The sequence below is a fragment of the Urocampus carinirostris genome, chromosome 7 (genome assembly GCF_059441175.1).
Source record: "Urocampus carinirostris isolate Australia breed hairy pipefish chromosome 7, RoL_Ucar_1.0, whole genome shotgun sequence".
Classification (NCBI taxonomy): domain Eukaryota; kingdom Metazoa; phylum Chordata; class Actinopteri; order Syngnathiformes; family Syngnathidae; genus Urocampus; species Urocampus carinirostris.
Window position 1 is genome coordinate 11,475,644 of NC_142355.1, and position 24,673 is coordinate 11,500,316.

Genomic DNA, 24,673 nt, shown 5'->3' on the forward strand with positions numbered 1-24,673 from the left:
AGGTATCCAGATAGCTAGCTTAAAAAAGTACGTCTTTTTTATTATTTGCTTTATAAAACCCGTAAATTGGAATTTAGGTTTGTTGTATTTCCTCTAAAAATGAATCAAGAACAAGATACTTAAATACATTTGTTTAATACATGAACAGATTCTCATTGTATTCTTTTAATAAATTGCTTAGAAATAATTAACAATACTTGAATAGATTTTTTTTGTCCATCAAGCCCACAAACTGGAATGCATTTATTTGAATTTCTAAAATATCAATTTATCATGTTATTACTATGTTATTACCAGGTTAATTACTAAAGAATAAGGGTTAAATACTATTATTATGCAGAAGTCTTGGGCAATAATTACAAAAGTTCACTACAGCCCCTTTTTATCCTCCCAAAACGTGCAATTAGAACTATACACAGGGTAGGATATCGAGATCATACTAATGTTTTATTCCTGCAGTCCAAATGATTAAAATTAGATGATTGAGTAAAATTGTTCACTGCACAACTGCTATTTAAGATCAACAAAAACAAAATGCCAGAAAACCGTAAATTATTCATTCGGAAAGAGGGAAATTATAATTTAAGAGGCTGTAGTGAATTCATAATCCCAAAGGTGAGAACCACCAGGAAGAGTATGTGTGTGTCTGTCTGTGGAGTCAAACTTTGGAACAATTTACAAGACGAGATAACTTTGTGTTATTGTTGCTATTCTTATATCAAAACTGTTATTACTAATATCATTACATTTGTTGTTATATAATTGGTACATTTGGTGGGTAAGATGAAGGGGTAGGGAATGTAAGCATTTTGTTTCTTACTACCCCTTTTCGAACATATTATGTAACATTATTTTGTTGAGTAATTGTTTTTGTTCTGTTTTTATTTTGATGTTCGAATAAAGTTTTCATTCATTCATTTATAAATAAACACAGGCAACCAATAAAAAAATAATTTCACAAGAAAATCACAACGACCTAGCAATGGTGAGCTATTTTCAAAACAGGTCTGCGGGCACCAGGGTTGGGTAGGGTTACTTTAACTGGATTACTTTCAATTACTTTTGGATTACTCCAATACCAAATACGCTAATAAAAGACAAAATAAACTAAATATGAATAAAATGACTAAATTTTGTGCAGGCTTGGGGAGTAACGGAACACATGGAACGGCAAAAAATGATGTTGGCAAGCTGTTTGGATTTATTTTCTTTTTTTTTCTGTCGCATTTTATGTTGGTTTTGCCGGAGATCAAAGCCAGGAGAGAAAGCTTACGTGTTGTGAGTCATCATTTTATTCATATTTAGTTTCTTCTGTCTTTTATTAGCATATTTGGTACTGGAGTAATCCAAAAGTAATTGAAAGTAATCCAGTTAAAGTAACCCTACCCAACCCTGGCTGGCACCACGTTGGAGACTCCTGTATTCTTACGTACATTACTAATTAGGGCTATTGTTCCAGTCATTCCAAAAGTGACTGGACCCTTCAACCAGGACAAGATGTCCCCAGGTGGTGTCCCACTGTCACTGGGAGTTTCGACCCAGAACCACAACGCCCTGGAGTTGGCAGTGATGGCCAGTCCCTGTCCATCTTCTCCTGTTCCCCAGCTACACTCCTCTCTCCTATTCCTTAGCCAGCAAGAGGCTCTCTCCGCGGCTTCCACCACCCTCCAGGCAGCTGGCTTCCTCTCCCTTCCTCTTATTCCCAGAGCTGTCAATGTGTCCCATACAGACTGCACTGGGAAGCCCCTGCACCAGACCTCTACTGGGAATAGCCCGGCCTGCCATCCATTGTCCCTGCACTGTTGGACCGATTCATGATGCAGGGTGGCTTTCCTTTCATGGGATTTGCTGCATTCATCTTCCCAGGGTACAGTTAGTTCAATCAAGATGATCTTTTGGTCCTCTTTTGATCAAATCACCATGTCTGGCCTCAAATTTGGACTACCTGGGAAGAGTTTACCCTCATCTTCCATGCATTACTTTAAAAATGTAATCCCATACAGTTACTAGTTGAATGTACAAGGTAATCAGTAACGTTATCCGAATACCATAATTTTCCGGTAATGTAACGACTACTTTTAATTACTTTTGGATTAGTCCAATACCAAATATGCTAAGAAAGGACTATGTAAAAAAATTCAAAATGTTGATTAAGATAAATAAACAATGTAAGCTTGAAAAAGAATTGGAGGAAACCAAGTCAGGTTGTTTGCTTGTGGTCCTAAAAGAAAGAGCTTAAATTTTAACCATGTAGTATTGTTTATTTGATCACATGACCCCGATTATAGCTAACCTGCATTGGCTCCCTGTTAGCTTAAGATGTGATTTTAAGGTTCTGTTGGTAGTATACAAAACGCTTCCTTTGTCAGCCTGTCAACGAACCTCTGCCCTGCAAGACGTGGGTTTCGACTCGGTCCTGTTCCTGTTGGTATTTCCTGTCCGGTATTGTTCCCGATTATTTTGTCCTGTTTAATTTTGGTTTCCAGTTTTGTTTCCGTCTATTTTTGTCCTGTTTCTTATTTTCTCCAGTTTTCGTTCCTGTCTAGTTTGTCCTGTTTATTTTCGATATCCATCCTGTCTGTCCCGTCCTGTCCGCTATCGACCCCATCTGTCCGATATCAACTCGGGCAATTGGAATCGATCTTGTGGGTCTCCGGCTTCCTGTCTTTCCACGCCAGACCGCTGCCTAACATACATGACTCTCCATTTCCCGTAAAATAAAAGGCTTGTGTGAGAACGTCACGCGTTTAGGTCCTGATCCTGTTCTGGTTCATGACACTCATGTAGGTTTTAGATCAGGTGATGTTGTCATATTAGTCTGTGGTTTGCAATAATCTGTAGTCTGTGCAGCCCTTTGAGTCTCTTTGTGATTAAGGGCATCACAAATAAACATGACTTGACATTTACTCTGTATTTTAAAATAAAATATAATTAGTGAGCCACAGAAAGCAAAAATAAATCTTTCTCTTTTACATTGCAGACAAGATAAGCACCGTTGCAGTTCACATTAAGAGGACGATAGGAAATAAATAAAATATTCAAATACAATAAGTGTTAACTTAATTTCCAACACATTCTTGGATATCTTGCGTCCAAGTACAAGTTTTACCTGTTTGTACTAGTGATGCCAAACCTCTTGACAATATTTAGATTTACGAAAATGAGTAAAATTGTTTCAGAATATAACAATACAGCGATCGTACAGCTAATTTCAACACCAATTAACAGAAAAATAAAAAAAGAAGCAATCATATTTAGTAAATATTCCTGAACGCATCACGAGCGCACAACAGCGTTGCCCTCACAAAATTGCAGGCACGCCTGTTCAACAAAATAAGTGCTCCATTGAAGGAGAGATAAGAAAAGTGCTTTTACCTGCAACATAGTGTGACAAACTTACAATCTGTACAATTACTACCAGCACCATCTCTCCGTTTTTCGAGTGTCAGTGATTGGAATTATGATAAGAAATAATTCGTCTGTCGGAGCGTTGTGTAAAACGTGTATATTTATGTAGTTTAACATGTTATATTGTACATGTGTTTCGTTATATCATATTTATTGTTAATTAACATTTTGTTGTGAGATCCTGAGTTGCTCGACATGAATGAGGTTTATTATAAAAAAGGTCAAAAATGAAGTCGCTTGGACGTTCACAGTAGAAGGAAAAAATAAATGAAAATATATTTAAGTAGAATAATACATCTCATCTCATCTCATTAGCCGTACCGCTTATCCTCATTAGGGTCGCGGGGGGGCTGGAGCCCATCCCAGCCATCTTCAGGCAGTGGGCAGGGGACACCCTGAACTGGTTGCCAGCCAATTGCACGGCACACAGGGACAGACAACTCATTCGCTCATTCACACCTAGGGACAATTTGGACCGGCCAATTCACCTGAAATGCATGTTTTTGGAATGTGGGAAGAAACCGGAGTGCCCGGAGGAAACCCACGCAAGCACGGGGAGAACATACAAACTCCGCACAGGAAGTCTGGAGCTGGATTTGAACCCACGACAGGTTCCCATGACATGAACTGTGCCGCACAAGCGCTAACCACCTACATTTATTATTCAAATTATGAATTCATTTTCTGCATTAAATCATTGTTGGTAATATACTGATTATAGGGATAACCACAAACCTGTCTTTTTTCACTTTCCCCTTTTACACTTCCTTTTTTCCTTAACTTCTTTATACAACAACAATGATTCGTAATATAATGCATCAAAGCAAGTGAGCCGTTTGAGAGCCGGCTCTCTTTAATGAGTTGAGCCGAAAAAGCCGGTTCTCCAAAAAGAGACGGACTTCCTTTCACTACATAACTACCACATGAAATCCGAGGCTGCAGACGCATGCGCACAGTAGCATCAAACCGCTCTCTTTGTTTGCAACAAAAAAAACGACACCGAGATAGAGGCCACCGCGGCAAACTCGTTAGACTTGATTAATTTGCCGTTTCGCTATTGTCGGTGCTTACCGGATGGTACTGAAGGATTTTATACATTTGACTATTATACGATTTTTACATTCAAATTTGACTTTTATACGATTGAATACAAGTTACATTTATTGAGCGCAGAGAAGATTTTCACCGAGTAGGCTGAAGTTCAATGACAGGTCACGCTGATCCGAATGCGGAATGTTTTGTCTAGTTCTGTTGATAACAGGACTCTGATGCAGGACGGCAGGCATTGTTTGGAGAAGTTGTTTTGTTTGGTCCAGACGGCGGGACGCTCTTCTCCGACATGGTGGGGCCCACGTGGGGGCTTCCCTGGCACCCCCACGGTAGGAGCCGGCACACCAGCTTGCGGAAAAATACGTGGGCCGAAGGAAGAAAGGCGGAAGATCAAGAGAGGAGGCTTGACAGAGACTCGAGCGACACCAATTCGGCCATATTCGATGGAGCTCACTTAGTTAAATACTTAAAGAAACTAAATCTGCCCCGGTGTGGAAATGCCGGTCTCTTGTTCATTTTTTCATCAATAAACGAACGCGCATTGTTAGGTGAATGTAGGTTGTGTTTGGTTAATGGACTCAGATAACTAATTCGAACAATTTGGTAAACGATACATTTTAATATTAATTCCTAACGGTACCCATAATTGTCATTTTTGCGTTTTTCCGTACAGATTTTCTCGTATGTCGTACACGTCTTAAAATACATAACAAACGTACTTTGTATGGCAAAAACGTACAGCTTGACAGGTATGGTAAAAGTAAAAAAGTAAAGGGGCGGCAGTAGCTCAGGAGGTAGAGCGCTCGTCTTGGGATCAAGAGATTGCAGTTCGAATCCCGGCTCCTACATGTTACATGTCGAAGTGTCCCTGGGTAAGACACTGAACCCCCAATGCCCCCAATAAGCAGGTTAGCGCCTTACATGGCTGCAGGGCCGCTATTGGGAAATGTGAAGCACATTGTAAAGCGCTTTGGGAAGTCTCCATTGACTTGAAAGCGCTATAGAAATGCAGACCATTTCATAGGGGCAGCAGTGGCTCAGGAGGTAGAGCTCGTCTTGGGATCAAGAGATCGCAGTTCGAATCCCGGCTCCTCCGTGTTACATGTCGAAGTGTCCTTGGGTAAGACACTGAACCCCTAATACCCCCAATATGCAGGTTAGCGCCTTACATGGCTGCAAGGCCGCTATTGGGAAATGTGAAGCACACTGTAAAGCGCTTTGGGAAGTCTTGACTTGAAAAGCGCTATATAAATGCAGATCATTTCATTTCATTTAAATATACTTTAAAATAAATTATAATCGTGCAAAGTAATCCTTATTTTTTGTCTTTTTTCTGTAACCGTAAGGGAATATATTTTTGTATTTGACGTCACGCTACGTTACATACGTTACATGTATTCCGATACTCCCCAAACCAGGTCTTTAGTTCAGAATTGTGCCTGGTCGAGCTGCTCATTGTCAGTGACGTCATCTCTCAATGAAAAATTCTCCTTTTTCATTTGCTCAATTTCCAGTTTGGTCTGTTTTAAAATGTCTTTGTGGAGATCGAAATCCACTTCCAGTTGCTCCACTGCAGAGGTTAACCTCTCAATTCGTCGAGAAGCTGAACTTGATTCCAACATGAGTTCAATAGTCGAAATCATCTGCGATGCGTCCTGGTTCTTTGCGCGTTCGAGAGCCTCTAACATGATGTCGGTGCCCCAGCCGGAACCGTTGTTGTCTTTTGAATCATTTTTTTTGCGTTTGTTGAGAGTCTTCTGAGTTGTGTTGCTTTTGGGGACTTTTGACATTTCCATTGTGCGTTTGGTGGAAATATCTGTGTGGTCAAAAGCAGGTTCGGCGTCACTCACTTTATTGCGAGCGTTTGTTGCCGCCCCCTTCTTTCCTGTCGTATTCTTTGCCGGCTTCTGTTCAAGTTTTGAAGGATGATCGCCCCGGTTTTTCAAAAAAAGCCTTTCCATCTTGATGGATAGCGAATTTTGAAGTGTTAAAATCACTTCCTGTCTTGAAAGTAGACGATTGTTGACTAAACTTCTGTCATGACAATAACAACTCCCCCTGGTAGTGATGTGTCGATCGCGAACAAAGCGGCTTTATGAGCCAACTCTTTGAAATAATCGACATGGGAGAGGGACGCTCTCTCTCTCTCTCTCTCTCTCTCTCTCTCTCTCTGTGTCTGTCTGTCTGTCTGTCTGTCTGTCTCTGTCTTTCTTTATTGTTTTTTTAAAAAAAAAAATTGTATTTATATCTACCTCCTTCCCCGGTTCTTTATTTATATTACTCTTTTTCTCTCGTGCTCTCTCTTTCTTTCTCTCTTATTTCTTTTACTGTCTGCCTCTCTCTTTTTTCTCTTCCCCTCTTTCTTTCTCTATGTCTCTCTCTTTCCCGCTTTCTCTCTCATACTCCCCCTCTCTCCCATTATCTCTTTCTCTTCTCTCTGTCTCTTTCTCTTTATCTATCTATCTATCTATCTCTCTGGTTTTGTCTTTCCAGTTTCTCCTTTTCTTTTTGGCTGTCTTTATTGTTTTCATTTTATTTCTCTCTCTCTCTCTCGCTCTCTCTCTACCTCCTTTTGTGTCTCTCTTTTTCTCTCATTCTCTCTCTTTTTCTGCCAGTCTCTCTTTTTTCTCTTCCTCTATTTTTCTTTTTCTTTGTCTCTATCTTCCCCCTCTCTCTCCATTTTACTCTCCCTCTCTCTCCCTTTATCTTTTTAACTTTTCTCTTTCTCTCTATCTCTCTTTCTCTTCTGTCTCTTTCTCCTCCGCTGTCCCTCTCTCTCTCTCTCTCTCTTTCTGTGACTCTCTCTATCTCTCTATCTCACTCTATCCCTCTCACACGCTCTCTGACTCAACCTCCCCCGCTCTCTCTCTGCCTCTCCCCCCTTCCCTCTCTCTCTCCCTCTCTCTCTCTCTCTCTCTCTCCCCCCCCCCCCTCTCTTTTTATCTCTCCCTCTCTCTCTCATTCTCGCTCCTCTCTCGAAGGTGCTCGTGACCGGGCATTACGAGTTGCGTCATCCCTGTGTTGTTCGCTTTAAATAAACACTTTTAAAGGTATAAATGAAAGTTCACTGCGGATTGGAACGATATTAAAATATAATAGCATGATATATTTTCTAAATTATTACATCTGGTGCATAATATTTCATTATTATCGGAATTATATCATTAAAAACGAAAACAACAAATCTGAAGAAGCGTTTGGGAGCCAAAAGAGCCGTCCTGTGTCATTCAGTGAGCCGAGTCGAAAAATACTTTTCTCTAAAAAGAGCCGGAATTCCCATCACGACCATTGAAGCAAGTTTCTCCGTCGCGGGGTGTTTCGCGTTTCCCTCGTCGCGTTTATATGACGTCAGATAACGGAGACCCTCGCTGTGTCGAGTGGAATGTATTATTTTCTCTATCCTGGCGCCTAAATTATATCGTATATGAGTAATTGTATACACCAAACATTACTTTTAGCGTGGAAGGATAGTTCTTAACGCAAGAGTGACGCGTTTAAGAAGTTCCGACTGGCAAGGTGAATTCCAGGTTTTTTTTTGTTCAGAGTTAGCATAGTGGCGCTAATCTTGTGTCCAACCAGCGGTGCAAACGGTCATTGGAAATGAATTGTGGAACAAACTTATAGGCATCTCCATATTATGAACGTAACTTGATAACTTAACGAGAATTTGTACCTTGAATACTTTAAAAACGATAGTTTGTTGTTATTGTTCAATGGTTCGCCTGGTATTTCTCCTGCCTTGCGTCAAGGGCCTTGTTGCCGACTAGCACGACTTAGCTATTAGCATGCTTACAACTCAATGACCCTGTTTTGAATTGTGTATCTTAATCGTGCCTGTGTCTTTTCTATTAGTATATAGATTAGGTTAGACTTTTTGACTTTTCTGTCTCTGTTTCCTCAAAACGATGCCGTCATCAATGGAATTTATATCCTGGTAATGCTAAGAGAGTTTTTAAGTTCAAGTAAACTGTTTATAAAAAAGGGAATATTTAAACTGACATAAAACAAAAACTGAACTGATATACTGACTCTTTTTAGGATTGTAGTGTAGGACTGATAGTGCACCTATCTGGTACAACTGCATTAAGTGTGGATAGCTGCATTATAAAAACATCATTGTACAGGAGGCTTTCATTGCAATTTAGTTCTCATCTCATTAGCTGCACCGCCTATCCTCAGTGGGGTCGCGGGGGAGCTGGAGCCCATCCCGGGCAGTGGGCAGGGGACACCCTGAACTGATTGCCAGCCAATCGCAGGGCACACAGGTACAGACAACTCGCTCGCTCATTCACACCTGGGGACAATTTGGACCGGCCAATCCACCTGAAATGCATGTCTTTGGAATGTGGGAGGAAACCGGAGTGCCCGGAGGAAACCCACGCAAGCACGGGGAGAACATACAAACTTTACACAGGAAGTCCGGTAGCTGGATTTGAACCCACACAGGAGGTTCCCAAGACCTTAGAACTGTGCCTGCACACGCGCTAACCACTGCGCCGCTGTGCTGCCCTGCAATTTAGTTGTTCTCCAAAATATTTTCATATAAATAGCCAATATATTACTGTACTCTGATCGTGTTTCTTTTTCCCTCCAGTAAAATATTCGCAAATGGATACGCCTGAAAGCCCTACTCCGTCATTGCAGTCGCCTGTGGAGGAAGAGAACATTTCTGAGAGTGAGTTATTGGACTCACCAAATGAAGAGGAGGATAGAGCTATCTCGGAAAGTGAGCTACTCTATGAAGAGAATGGAGAACTATCAGAAGAGGAGGACGACGAGGAGCAGGAGGGTGTCGCAATTACAAGAGAAACTCTAGCCTCACGGGCATTGGTAGAAGAGGAAGATGAGGTTGTAGCTGACTTTGTTTCAGACCCAGAGGATGATGAACCCGTTGTAGAAGCTGGTGAACCCGGACAAGAAAGTGAGGCTATATTGTTGATGGAAGGGGATGACGACAATGATGACGACGATGATGATTATGTAGATTATAAAGATGATGATGGACAGTTGGATGGAGAGAATGAGGTAGAAGATGTTGAGGATCAAGTACTGGATCCACCTGAATCTGAGACAGAACAAACCAATCATTTCGTCTCAATTAAAAAGGATTCGTCCAAACCATACGTAGACAACAGGAATGATGCTGCAGACCTTGGTGCTGATGTTGAGGACGATGAAGATGAGGAGAATGAAGAGGAAGAAAACATTAAGGAAGGACTCAAAACCATTGCAAAAGATCAGAATGTCATTTTACGTGGTCCAGAGGGAAGAGCTACTGTGTCGAGAGGCATTAAGGAAGACTCCCCCTCTGTTTCCCGTGAGCTCGATGAACATGAGTTGGATTATGACGAGGAGGTACCAGAGGAGCCCAACATCCCAACACAAGAGGATGAGGAAGAAGAGGATGCAAAGCTAGCTTTGGAAGAAGTGAGCAAAGATGTGACTGTAAAGAAGCAAGAAAAGAAACCGATCCTACCCCCGTCTCCAACAGATGATGAGTCGAGAAGGACTGATCACTCTAAAGTTCGCAGAGAATCCTTCAGAGACAGGAGGAAAGAAGAGGATGATGGAGAGATTGACGAAGGAGAGATTGATGTAAGTTTTCATGTTTTTTCTGATGACTGGTCTGGGAGTGATCACCTGTGCGCTTGGCAATATGATGGACGTACGTAATTGTCATTTCGACTTCTCTAAAGATTTGCGCCTGACTTGGAAAAAAATAATGTATGCCGGTATCCGTGCTGAGGTTCGGGACACACTTTATCTTCTCTTTATTTTACGCACATCTAATTAGAAAATTCAGGTAAACATTTTTTTGAAGAATATAAATTAAATGTAGTAAGAAAATTCTTCAAGGTTCAGGTTCATGGACTTTAAATTACTTTTTTGTGACTTTTCACAAGTTTGCAATTTGTTTGCGTTTACCTGACTTGGATAAGCAACGGAAATGTATTTCAATTTTGTTTTGCTTTGTTACAAATGAAGTCGATACAAACAAATGTAAATGTTTCGATCTTGGCATGGAAAAACGTTTTTAACATATCTTTAATAGTTGTTTCACATTTGAATCATACCTTTGCTACAAGTAAAAACGGAATTGTAAGAATTGTTACAGCACAGTTATTCCGATTCACCTTCAAAAGCGGCTCCTTACTATGACGTTTTAAATGCAGAACATTTTTCAACAAGTCATTGAGCTTTTACACAAAATATTAACTAGTGTCAACTAGTGGGTTTGTTACAAGGACACATTCACACTTGAAATCTACCCTCGGGACTTCAGATCAGAAAAAATTCCGATTGATACAGGTGTTGAACTCATGAGTGGTCACCAATACCAAGTGCACTACCAATAGCACTAATTATAAAGTTTCTCCGTTAAACCAAAACAGTAATCCGCAGTTATTATAGTGCAAAAATATGTTAGCGTCGTTGAGGTGTCCTTGCAAAGTTAAAAGTAAAATATTTTCCTTTTTTAAGTGTGCATTAACATTGCCCAACTGAGTTCAAAGCCTTTCTAATTAGGGCTGCACGGTTAACCGAATTTTGATCGACATTGCGATGTAACGTCGTCTGATTGTCTAATCGTCTAACACTGCGTGTTTTGGGGGTTTTTTTTTGTTTTTTTTGTTTTGTTTTTTAATTTATGACTGGAAACCCTAACAAAGCTCCCCAAAAGAGGGCGCTGTTTAATTAAAATTCACCTCTTGATAATCCTGTAACATTCACCTAAATTCTTAATCCAAGACATACTCTAAGTAAATTGAATGCTGTTGCTGAACTGTTTGGAGAATATGGATGGTTTTGGTCTCTTTTCAAAGGCAACACTCTGAAGTTTTATCCCAAATTAGATAATAACTGCATGTGCCACTAACATAAGCAAGTTGAGTTGGACCACGCAGAATTTATTTTTCTTATTTTGCAATCACATGAAAGAGAAGTGTAGAATGGGCATCTTAGCTGGAAAATATCTGGGGCAAATGCATGAAGCCTTACCTGAGTCCCAGGTCCAATTTGATCACAATCTGACAAACTAAACATTAGTATTTTGAAATTTTTTCTAAGGGTATGTCTAGGAGTTTTCAAAAGTGGCTACTTGCAGACTCCGAAAGGATGAGTGAGTGACTGGTGACATCTTACACGACACGTCTTTGCTTCTCAACAGACTGATGGCTTTTAGGCGGGGTTAAAGCATATCACTTGGTTGCATAAGTGGGATCAGAAATGACCCTATGGGTTGCTATTCTTCAAAATCTTCAAAAACAAATAAGTTGTAATACTGCCATATTCCTGATATTCTTGATAAAACGTGTTGGAGAATGACTTTATGCTGGTCATTGTAGTTATTTGTTTCGTGAAAATGGTAAACGTAAGTAAAGGCCTTTTTTAAATGCAGGCCAAGCGCCAACCTAAGCCCCCCAAAAGATGGAAAAAAGTTTTTCCGACCACATCAAGAAAATACATTTACTTGCACGCATAACATGAGGAGCTTGACAGAAGCTTAAATGACGATTCAAGCCATAAGATGACGTCGTCAGCAAGTAAAAAAGTTCCACATTTTGCACAATACCTTTAAACTTGAAGACAATTAAATTGTGATAAGTTTGGGTATTTTCTTCCCCGTTTGTTGTAAGAAAAATATGTATAAAGTGGCTGTCTGCGGCACAGTTCTGAGGTCACCGGATCAAATCCAGCTACCAGCCTTTCTGTGCTGAGTTTGCATGTTCAGCCCGTGCCTGCGTGGGTTTCCTCCAGGCACTCCGAATTCCTCCCACATTCCAAAAAACATGCATGTCAGGTTGATTGGCCAGTCCAAATTGTCCTTAGTTGTGAATGAGCGAGTGAGTTGTCTGTCTCTGTGTCCTGCGGCTAGTTGGCTACCAGTTCAGGGTGTCCCCTGGCCACTGCCCGAAGATAGCTAGGATGGGCTCCAGCACCCCTGAAACCCTACTGAGGATAAGATAATGGGTTCAGATAATGGATGGATACTGTATTGAACACACACAATAAAATTATTTGTACTAAAACCATGTCTGGTCCAATGTAAAAGTGATTTTTTTTTGTGGTTACAGGATGATGATCTGGAAGAGGGGGAGGTTAAAGATCCCTCAGATAGAAAAATTAGACCTCGTCCTATCTGCAGGTTCTTTATCAAAGGTAAGTAACTAGGCTGTGCAATGAGCTCCAAATTTGATGATTATTTCACACTGCTATTACAATTTGGAATAATTGTAAAAAAAAAAATCACACGATTATGATACGTCTGCTGATGCAAGTCTTGACACACAACTGTAGTAGTTGGCAAGCTATAGTCTGGGTAACAGGATAAGATGCCAAAGGTGGGCCAAATCTAACTTCAAAATAAGCTTTGCTGTTTAATATATCGAGATCAGTACATTGAATCCTTTTGATTTTAAATATAATTCTGTGTTGCAACTGATGTCCTGGCTTTAGTTATGTTTAGTAGCCTTATTGCATTTACAAACTCTTTTGTTCTGAATTGTTTGATTCACAAGGTCATTGTTCTACACATTTTTTTACTTAATCAGTCAGATGGTTGTACAACAAATACTTTGCACTATTTTATTTTTTATGATGCACTAATACATGGCCGTATTCACCCATTCTGGCAGCTGTGTTGTGTGTTTGATTTTATGTATCATAGGTAAAACTCACCTCACACACTTACTTTAGATATTTACAATTCATATTTCTTACTAACTGACATGTGTTTACATTTCTTTACTTTAAAATACATTTTTTTTCTGGTGTTGTTGTTTTTTTATTAGGCAATTGTACTTGGGGTATGAACTGTAGGTTTATCCACCCGGGTGTCAATGACAAAGGTAACTATTCCCTCATCACAAAGCCAGACCTCTTCTCACCTAATGGAACTCAACCGGGAGGACCATTGCCACTATTACCTAATTGGGTAAGTGTTGCTCAAATGTTTAAGTAGGTTTGCATTTGTGGGTAACGGTCCACTTGCCTAAAGCCAAGTGATCGCCGCCACAGGGTTTGCAGTAGCTTCCTCCAGATGCTCGTGAGGGAAGAATGTGCCCGATTCAAAAAATCTTTGACACCGTCATATCGCATATGATATTACAATGACATCCGAGTAATATTAGAACTAGTTTTCCATAAAGCTCCTGGACTTGTAGGGCCATTCCTGAAATACACGCAATGTCTTTCTTTGTCTATATGGGAAAGAAGTAGGATTGTATTGGAGAATGCCCACTTAATAGTACAGCTTTCATCTTATGGCTCAAACAGACCAGGTGAGGTCTTCTTATCATTCTTGCAATAAAATAAAATAAATAAATCGTGCCAAGTAAATGGTATTATATTAGCAAACAATGTTCAAAATCTCACTTTTTCGATGAGGTTTTAATTTCTGAAGATTAAACTAAAAACTTATTTGGCCCAAAGGTTTGATGCAACAGCCACGTAAGTGTCCCAGTCATTGCCAACCATAGTGTAAACCCCTGATTAGGAGGGAAACTGCAGCACTTTTGCATTTTAAAGCGTGGGTCTCCTGCCAGATTATGATGGCAGGAGTCTCAAGCATCAATTATGATGAATGTATGTCACTATTCAGACAAGTCCATGCCGAAGCCTGTGCTTGTAAATATTAATGGGGCCTATACACTTGACCCAAATTGTTGACATTTTTAATGTATGGTAATGTTATATCAGCTGGAGATTATGTAAATTGTAACCTCTATAGAATAACAATTTTTTTTCCCAGGAAAACATGTAAAATGTGTGTATTTAGATTTTTTTTTTCACGCACTTACCACATTTGCCAAAATTAGGTTGGGTCGTGCAGAGTGGCAACAATGATTTCAATAGTATGTTGTCAAACATTAGATGTACCAGGTAACATCTCCATTTGATGTTCTAGCTTGAGCGGCTCACAAGTGAGTTACCGGTAGTTAGTGAGCTATTTGGGTTATCTAGTGTTGGTCAGCTCACCACTCATGCACTGTGATGTCATTTCAGTCAACGGCAAGTGTGAAAATGGCTGACCTCCATTAAAATGAAAATGTTGTTGCTATATTCAGACTGCGCAATTACAATCTTAATCAGAGCACCCTTTTGATTGGTAAAGGGCACAATGAAACTTGCATTTTTCTCCTGATTTTCGCGATTGATTTGTTCCATAATGCCCAAAATTATGTGATTTATGACGAAGCTAAATGGACAATATGTTTATTATAGGGCAACATTATGAATTATATATGTACCGTATTTTCCGCACTATAAGGCGCACCTAAAAGTCTTGTTTTTTTTCAAAAGCTGACCATGCGCCTTATAACACAGTGCGCCTTATATATGGCTCAATATTAAATTCGCAAGGTCTCGCAACTACGAGAAACAGCCGCCGACTCCATTTTTCGCGCTGTGCATACTGGGAAATATTAAACGATTGGTAGTTGCCGGGGCTCGTGTTGTATTTGTTTACTAAGTGGCAAAATGGCTACCCCATTAAACTGCTTAATTCATATTCAACAAATACAGTGTCTGAATCCAGGGTTATGACTGGTGAAGATGTAAAGCACAATTTACCTTAAACAAACGAAGAATTATTCAGAATGTCACGTTTGAGAGAGAGAGAGAGCGAGAGAGAGAGAGAGAGCGAGATTCTCTTTCATACGTGCATTTGTATAAGAAAATGGCTCCTGTTAAGAGACACGCGTACAACGCCGAGTTTAAACTCAAAGCGATCAGTCACGCAGCACAACACGGCAATAGAGCGGCAGCGAGAGAGTTAAACTTAAATGAATCGATGGTACGGAAGTGGAGAAAAGATGAAGATAAGCTCCGCCAAGTAAGGAAAACTCAACAAAGTTTCCGTGGCAATAAAGCAAGATGGCCAGAGTTAGAGGAGACACTTGAACAGTGGGTTGTTCAACAAAGAGCGGCAAGCAGAAGTGTCAGTACGATAACTATACGTATGAAGGCAACAGCGCTGGCACAAAAACACCGGACGTGTTGGATGGCCCATTCACTGAGATATGGTCAATTCGAACACAGCAGAAGAAGAATTCGAGGGATTCGTCGATGAGGAGCTTATAGAGTGATCTTTGTTTTTCTTTTGTGTGTTTACGTTTTACATTTTACAGTTATTATGTTATTGCTTTGCACTCGTTGTTTTTGCACATTACGAGTGTCACTTTATTGCGATTGCACTAACGTTTCATTTAAAATAACAGTATCAGACGTTTTTTTCTTTGCGTGTTGACTAAATGGACAAAAAATAAAATGATATGTCGATGTTGTTCAAAGATGTGTCACGAAAATGCTTTACCTCAGAGAAAATAATAAAACGGCTGTTTATTTATTTTGGGAGTGAATGGAGTTGTGGAAAGCTTGTTTGTTAATAAAGTTTGACCTTTTTGAATATTTTGTTGACATTCCCTTGAGCGTGGCAACATCTAGAGGTTGCATGAAGTAACTACATTCTCTACTGTAGTCAAGTCGTCACATTTATTTACCGTAAATAGCCCTTAATCCCAAAAATGTCTCGAAGGACTGCACAGGATTACAATTACAAAATTGCACAATTACCTGATCTTAAACCAGCATGCACTTATAGCGCCTTATAATGGGGTGCGTCTTATGTATGGCATAAGTTTTAAAATATATCATTCATTGAAGGTGCGCCTTATAACATGGTGCGCCATATAGTGCGGAAAATACGGTAATTATGCATACTACTGCACAAATGCAGTTACCATCAACCGGGATATTTTTTATGCCTCAAAGCGCTTTTGACTTGTACAGATACAAATGATCTACGCAAACTTGTACAGATACAAATGATCTACGCAAACTTTTTGAATACTTGCTTACTTGCCACAGTTATATCGATCCATATATTGTAGATGTCACAATTGTATCAGTCCATTCACAGTGTAAGGCAATGCCCTGGAAAGCCATGCACCAGCACGCCTTGTGAGCACACAAGATGCAGCAATGCACGGTATTCGTGGAACCTTTTAGCAGAAAAGAAATCAACCATGTATTAAGGATGCAAAAGTTCAGCCGCAAAATAACGAGGGAATACAGTACTGTAATTGAAATGTTTGAACTAGCTGTATAACTGCAATGATTTGTTGTCTTTCAGACTGCACCTGCAGTAGAAGAACTCCCGCCTCCCCCTCCTCCTGTAGAACCACCTGCAGAAAGTGCATGGGAGAGAGGCCTCAGGCATGCCAAAGAGGTACCTTTTAAATATTAAAAAAACTGGCTAATGATGTATGTGGTTTTGAGGAGTAGTGGCAGCATTGTCCTTTACTCCCTTAGATAGGCAGTAGAATTGATAACTTAATTTCAGTCAGAAACGTCGGGCATTTAAACAGGTACTAGTAAATTTCAACATGCTAGAAGAGTAACACAATATGAACCTCCATGTACATCAAAATGTCTCCTGTTACACTATATTGATAGGTAGCACCTTTAGTTGTAAACACTGTTCGTTCTATTGCATAATAGTTAAAACAAATTTATGCCAACTTAACATTAATAAAATAAAACAAAAAAGCCTGACTTGCATCAAATGTAATAATTACCATATTTTCATAACTGAAGGAGGTTAGCTGGTTTTTGTGATGCTTGTGACTCAAGCAGCAGTGTTTTCCGATTTATTGTCACGTGAAAATCAATATTTATTACCTGATGTTAATCGTTAAATGGTTAATACAATCAAACCCTATCTTTGTTTTAGTTGAAAAGTTTTTTTTTCCCAAGTGCTGAATCATTGTGGTTGTGTTGCTGTTGTACAGTAATTCATCTTTGCAGTATTTACATCAAACTTTTTGGGTAACTGATCCCAAACAATGGATCATCATCATTGTTGTTTTGCGATTTTATCTTGCTATTTCAATGGTGAGTCAGTGTCCATAAATTTCCGTGTAAAACATAGATATTGCCGAGTGTTCACACAAATAATTTCAGGTGACTTTTTCCAACCTCCATCTTTACTCTTACATATCTAAGCGAGCAACATACTTGTATGTATCAAATGCACACAGAACTATGTAGCTACATGATTTACCATTAAACCTTGGACTAGAAAACACCCCTAAAATCATTTGAAACCAATATTAATTGGTCAAATTCATCAGGTAGTACGTGACAGTTTATCAGGACTGGCGATCGTAAATTATTACAACAAAAGAAAACAAATGATCTATATTTATTTCAAATATTGACGGCTAAGATCTTTCTTAACTGCATGTAGGAAATTGCAAAAAAAAGAAAATTCCTCCCCATGATAAAAAATACATGTTACCATGACTCCCTCTTGGACTTCAGAGAAATATTTGTATTTACACCTTTTTGTAACTTCAAATTTTGACTTAAACACATATGCGTGTCTTTAATTGCAAAGGTTAAGTTTCTGTTCAGATATAGTTCCGACTGTTTGGTTCACATGTGATTGCAGATTTGTTCAAGAAAAAAATACAATGTCTGGGGCGCATGTGCAAATTCTCACGCGATTGGGGGAGCTTGAGAAACCTAATTTTGTCATTTTAATCACAAGAGTGGGAAAATGTTGGCTTCTCCGACAAATATGGAAAGAAGTTGATGGATAAGACCGTTAGGTGTTTTGGCATTTTGGTACAAAACAGCAGTACAACATACTTGCTATAACCACACATTTAAAGTACATTTCTCCGGTGTCTCGCTGAAATGAGTTTAAATGCATATGAGCAGAAAAAGACAAATCTGGCTAAGTTATTCTATACCTAATCTGTTGCGCTCACTTTAAACAAGTACAGACGCTGCCCTACTTAAGAACGAGACGATTGTTCATAAGTTGAACTTGTTCGTAAGTTGCTTCAGTGCTATATTTTGTATGTTTAAGATTTATATAAGTATATTTAAGGCTTGTATAAGTAACCTGTATAGTTTTGTACTGAAAAATAAACATTTCATAAAATAATATGCACTATAAAGATAAATAAAGTGAGGTTTAACCTACTTTTGGGAGATGGGTTTCAGGAGGTCCTTCTCCGTGGTAAAAAGTGGCCGAAAAAAAGCGTTCAGAACATTTTCTCAACCGCATCAAGCTTTCTTATTTTACTTTCATTTCAAAATAAACGGCTCGTTTCTTATTTACACTTTGCACCAACCATATTGAATAGATGCACGAGATGTTAGACAATATAAATGTCAAAGTTCTTAGCGCCCTAGAGATGCAGTACAGTATACGACTATGTTTACACACGAACCAGGAAGAGGAAGTGGATTTTTTTTCCGGGTGGATGCTGGGTGATCTCTCACAGCGCCCACACGCCGGTAGCGGCAGAAAGAAGCACTACAGTAATATGCTGTACTCTAAAAAAGGTGCACACAATACAAAATATTTCACTTTTCATTTTTCGTCATCCCTGTATCTACCGTTTTCCGTAAGTCGATTTGACGGAAGTAGAGGAACATCCGTAATCGTCCAGAGGGATGGAGAGGTACATAAAGAGAGGCAATCATTTAATCACAGCCCACTGGTAGATTTTGTGGTCTGCTGCACTCGGAAGTTTTTCTTAAATTGTGTTTAAAATGCCTCGTATTAATTTTTTTGAAGACCCGTTTCACGAGTTGTAATTCATTGAGGTCTGCCTGCAGCGAAAGAGAGCCAACTAACTTTTTTTTGTGGTAGAAAGCAGAAAAATGCCAATTTTCACAATGTACCTTGTGTGGTCATAACCCTCATAGCTCCGGTATACCTGATTTAAGGTTATATAGTATTAAATAAAAAATAGTAGCCGCTTGCTAATGCATTACTCCCCTATTTATACATTATCTATAGCCAGATAGTCACCTATGCCTGTAGTAGGCAAGATTAAATGACCAACCCCAGGAGAAAATAGATGAATTGACAATCAAATTTTTAATTTGTGGCAGCCCTGTACATCACTGTAGGGCAGAACTCACAATTAAATACCATTTGAGATGGATGCCATATTTTAAGTTCAGAAGTGAATTTAACATTTTAACAATTTAGGGCATTGCCTTTCTTACTCCTTCTTTTGAAACAAGCATGTGCTACTTTCATGTTTCAAGCAAATGTTCTTGGTTGTCATGTCCTGCAGATGTTGAAGAAGGCCACGATTCGAAAGGAACAAGAGCCAGACTTTGAGGAGAAACGTTTCAATGTAACTATTGGAGAAGATGAGAGAGAATTTGACAAGGAGAACGAGTTCTTAAGGGAACGCAACTACCGCATAATCAGAGAGTATGATACCCTTACAATTACTACATTGATTCTTTCTTTGAAAATAATCCCTTATTTACTAAAGCTCCTTAAACTGTTATGAGGATGTTCAGTTGGTGTAATAGATTATGGAAAATATTTTAATGTGACTCTTCCTTCTTAGCTAAATACATTTGCAATAGTTGTTGTCTGCCGACCATAGTGTAAACCCCCGATTACATTATGGTTATGATATAACGTGCTATATTTACAGTGTGATCACACCAAATTAGTTAAAAGCGCCACAATCAGAAATCTGACTTGATTTTTCCACTTTGTGCTCAACTATGACCATTTAAACATACAGTAATCTTAACAAATTACATACTCATGTGGGTACATTATGGGTAACATCACAAGTGACGCATTCGATAACCGTTAGTACTGTAAAAATAAACTATTTGTTTTTATCCTTGCTCAAGCTTTTTTTTTATTATTATTAAAACTCTTGTTTTTATTGTTTACCAAGGACAAGACAATAGAATAGAAAAGTTCACTCATTGATGTTTGATTTTCTCTTTCAGAGAAATGGACGTCAGAGAGCCAATATATGCGTAAGTATAACTTATTACTCAATAAAGCTTACTATATTATCCCAGTTATTTGTCAGTGTACCGAGAAAACAAATAGTCCAGAGTAATTGGTAAATGTTTAATGCAAATAAAGATGTTCACCAATATTTTTGCTGAGTGCATTACATTTTTGCAGTGATCAATATGCTGATCCATATTATGACTATGAAATGGAGGCCCTCTGGCGAGGCGGACAATATGAAAACTTCAGGGTGCAGTATACAGAAGCTCCGCTTCCTTATCACTATAATGTAAGTATACTCCCATTTTCCAGCACTTTTTAATGGCTGTTCATTCGCTTTGTTTCTCTTTTTTTCCTCATATCCGTCATCTAAAGATACATTCATCACTTGTCATTCCACATCGCTCGCATACATGTGCACAAAGCTGTGTTGAAATAAATAAGAAAATTCAGTGCATATTTTCGTTTCACTAACAAAACACACATTTGATAGCTTATAGCGCGATATTTAGGGCAACTTAGAACACGCTTTACTTCTTGCAAAGGTGAGAAAAAGGCAGCTCTGCATTTGACTTGGTCTCTAAAAAGAAAATCAGTAGTTACAAATGGTTGCATGTGAACTTGAGTGAATGGGCACGTGGGCTGCTGGACTTTTGATAAACAAAAACTTACAGTGGCTTGTGAAACTATTTGGCCCCCTTGAACTTTGTGCTTGTTGAACTTTTGCCATATTTCGCCATATTTCAGACTTCAAACATCAAGATATAAAACTAATTTCTTGTGAAGCATCAACAATAAGTGGGACACAATCATCAAGTGGAACACACTTAATTGGATATTTTAAACTTTTTTAAAAAAACAAAAAGGGGGTGTGCAAAATTATTCGGCCCCATCGAGTTAATACTTTGTAGCGCCACCTTTTGCTGCGATTACAGCCGCAAGTCGTTTGGGGTATTTCTATCAGTTTTGCACATTGAGAAACTGATTTTTGCTCATTCCCCCTTGCAAAACAGCTCAAGCTTAGTGAGGTTGGATGGAAAGCGTTTGTGAACAGTAGTTTTCAGTTCTTTCCATAGATTCTTAATTGGATTGAGGTCTGGACTTTGACTTGGCATTCTAACACCGTAACACTGTATCTGTACAATGTCACCAGTCACTGAAATACGTCATGCCACATATCATTGGAAAGCTTAAACTCGGGATTCAACATATGATGACCATTTCAAAATATACTCACCACAGAAACATCATAAACCGTATGAAATAATATACCCGTAAACTATAAAGCCGAGGTAACTCACCAATACGTCCCCTGCCCGTCTTCAACTTTGAATGTCTGCGAAAATGGCTTTCTTACATCAAGGACAGCCCATAGAATCCAGTCATGTCAAATATTTATTTTAAAACACACGATATTGCCGACAGATAAATGGGAATCGACCTGAAACATTTCTGCTTCGTTGGACGTTGCTTTTGTATGTTACATTAAACTTTCACATATATATTCCACCTGCCTCACACTTACCTTTGCTGCTTGAGCGCCCCTGGCAACCATTAGATAAAATGCATTAATTAGCTGCATCATTGCATAAGCCGCGGGGTTCAGAGTTTGGGATAAGGCTTGCGGCTTACAGTCCGAATTTTATGGTAATGACTTTGTAAGTAAAAGCGAGGTTGGAATTCCTGCCATTTCGACAAATTAAATGTTTTCCCTTTCTCTTACGACCACAGTTAATGAGAGAAATATGTTTAAATTTGTTTTTTGACATGTGTTCACGGATCCTTTAACTGCCTGGGTTGTCGGGGTATAATCTCCTGTGGTGTGTCTTGGCGAAGTAAAGCCTATCTGCGCCTTTCCTTCTCCAGGCCAGGTTTTTAATGTAGGGGTTTGCTCCCCCCACACAAATCACTATTGGTTTTCATGGTTGTCAGTAGCAGGAGAAGCCCTCCTGGTGTTACCCCTATAAAACATCTTCTTCATCTGGTCGCCGTTGTGGTCGGTGTAAAGTGTTTTCCTGCTTTTCAGAGATGAGCTGGACCTCAGCTGTTATTGTTACTAATGTGATGTTGAACTTCATTAGCTGGATAGGCCCCTCTTTAATCATGGTGGGAATTTTCAAAAGTTTATTCAAGAACTTAATTAAAACGCTGCTATAACGCACCAGTTAAGAAGTTTGATCCAGACTAATGAAAATTACTTCTAAATCTCTTTTGGGAGATGGTGTTATTTTTTAGCTTATCGGAAATAATAATAAATAAAAACAATGTTTTGTGTCCATTCTAGGATCGTGAAAGGGAACGGGACCCTCGGGATAGGCACAGAGATCGAGAGCGGGAGCGAGATCACCGCGAAAGAGAGCGCCGGCAAAGAGAACGAGAGCGGGAGAGAGAACGAGAGAAGGAGCGCATGAGGCGGAAAGAAGAGTGGGAGAGAGACAGGATAAAACGAGATGAGAAGGAGAAGCCGAAAATGCGACCTCCTCGAGACCTGCGGGAGAAAAAAGACGATAACAAACTCAAACCACAGTCACCTTTAATCCTGGCACCCAAGTAAGTAACATTTCTATCAGAACTACTGCTTGGATATATTGATATTGAGAAAGACGGATGGAGACTCAAACCTGTGACTGAAAGGAATTCTTATGAATTATTTTTTGTTCACTTGTCACTAAACACGACAAAAAAAAATAAAGAACCATAAACTTTACTCAGGAATAAGATAATTGATACTTCGATGAATGAATATATTAAGTAGACATCCAGGTTGAGGCGTATGCATAAGTCTAATGTGTAATATCAGCGCTGGCTGTTCGGATCGTTTAGCTTCAGCGCAATTAGGATCAAAACTTTGAGAGATTGGCTCAATTTGTTAGTTATAGGCTGTGCTAGAGGGGTATATGGAACTCGGCTAAACAATTGACACATGGTACCCGTGGATCCTTGAAAAGTCCTAAAATGCATTGTCAGTGTCTGAAACTCATGACAAAAAGTTACCGGACACCAGGGCAGACAACTTTCAACTCTCAGAAATGTATAACAAAAACACTTTAAAATTAAGTTTATTTTAAATCTACTTATAACATTCATTGCATGTATATGATGTTTTCCATCTGCCACCAGTCTGCACCTGTATTTACTCATCTTCATTCATGCAATGTTTGCGTTGCGTCGTCTGCTACAAGCCTCGTCAACTCCTCTTTCCACGATGCTTTTAATTTACGTTTACGTTTTGTAGCGTCATAAATTTTGTTAGCTTCTTTTTAATATTTCTTCTTGGGCTGAGGTTTTGGCTTGATTCCTAACCACTTATCCATTTTTCTTTTGTATTCTGTCTATCCTGGAAAATGATATGCAAATGCACGACATTATAATGCTCGGAAAGCCCAGAAGCACGAAGTTCTTCGTTGCAGGCTTCTGATTGGCTGCCGAGTATGCAAATTGCCAAACGAACCAAAATTCCAAAATTTCCGAACCAAACTAAGATTTCGAAATCGGAATAAAGCAAACGTTTGTTTTGAAAAAAAAAAAAAAGAAAAAAAAATTAGTTCGCTCTTGGCCAATAAGAATGCGGCTCTTTGCCTCATCATATTTTCTATATACTGTGGCTGTTAGCCTTGTTTCATGTTTAGTTTTTTTTGTGTGTATTGAGGGTGGACACTTTCCTTGAAATCAACACAAGAACAATACTTGTTGGATTGTAAGGAGAGGCGTGTGTTATGGGAAATAATATGTTTTTAACTGTGTGTGTTTGTGTGTGTGTGTCTGTCTGTCATGGCATGTCAGTGCGTGGTGTGGCTCTTTGACTCTCTCAGTTAAAAATGTCAGCTCTTTGTGTCAAACTTGTTTGCCACCCCTGCTATAGTGTGTCTTTTAGCGCCTCGTAGTGGTCAAAATAACCCTCTTTTTTTAAAAACACAATATTGATTTAAATAATAACCCCAAGTACACAAACTATCATGTAAATTTTCATTTCTAAATATAATCAAAAGGTGGGAGAAATTTGTATCTACTTTCCATAACATGAGGCTTACCTAGAGGAAGCTGACACGTTTGTCTGTCATTTTGCTTCTAAGACTATACTTTTTTTCTTATGCTCTACTCTTTATTTATTTTTTTTTCTTGTGTTTGTCTTTCGGTTTATTTTTATTTTTTCCCTTATCACTTTTTTTGATGTCCTTATTTTTCCTTTTTTCCCACTGTTTTCAGTTTATTTTTCTCTATTCCTTGTTTTTCTCTGACCAAGCCTTTTGCATCCTTCCACTGAACAATCATATTGAACAATCTTTGTTTTTGGGTCGTTCGACTTTTGTTTTGAGGCTCCCAATTTGCCACTCTTCAGAGAAAATGTAAAGAGAACAACTTGCAACTGGCCACCTTAAATGCATGTTCTCATGATTGGCATTGCCGATGTATTCAGGCCAA

The 24,673-nt window shown here is 39.1% G+C and overlaps 1 protein-coding gene across 1 annotated transcript in view; it reads left to right on the forward strand.

The window, feature by feature from the left end:
• Positions 1 to 7,787: 7,787 nt before the first annotated feature.
• zc3h18 (zinc finger CCCH-type containing 18) overlaps positions 7,788 to 24,673 on the forward strand; it is a 32,293-nt gene continuing 15,407 nt past the window's right edge. The window contains exons 1-9 of the mRNA XM_088339752.1: positions 7,788 to 7,974; positions 9,053 to 10,053; positions 12,531 to 12,615; positions 13,248 to 13,390; positions 16,589 to 16,684; positions 19,557 to 19,699; positions 20,242 to 20,271; positions 20,426 to 20,540; positions 22,536 to 22,801. Coding sequence (XP_088195878.1) covers positions 9,067 to 10,053; positions 12,531 to 12,615; positions 13,248 to 13,390; positions 16,589 to 16,684; positions 19,557 to 19,699; positions 20,242 to 20,271; positions 20,426 to 20,540; positions 22,536 to 22,801 — 1,865 coding nt within the window. The 5' untranslated portion in view covers positions 7,788 to 7,974; positions 9,053 to 9,066. The remainder of the gene's footprint in view (positions 7,975 to 9,052; positions 10,054 to 12,530; positions 12,616 to 13,247; positions 13,391 to 16,588; positions 16,685 to 19,556; positions 19,700 to 20,241; positions 20,272 to 20,425; positions 20,541 to 22,535; positions 22,802 to 24,673) is intronic.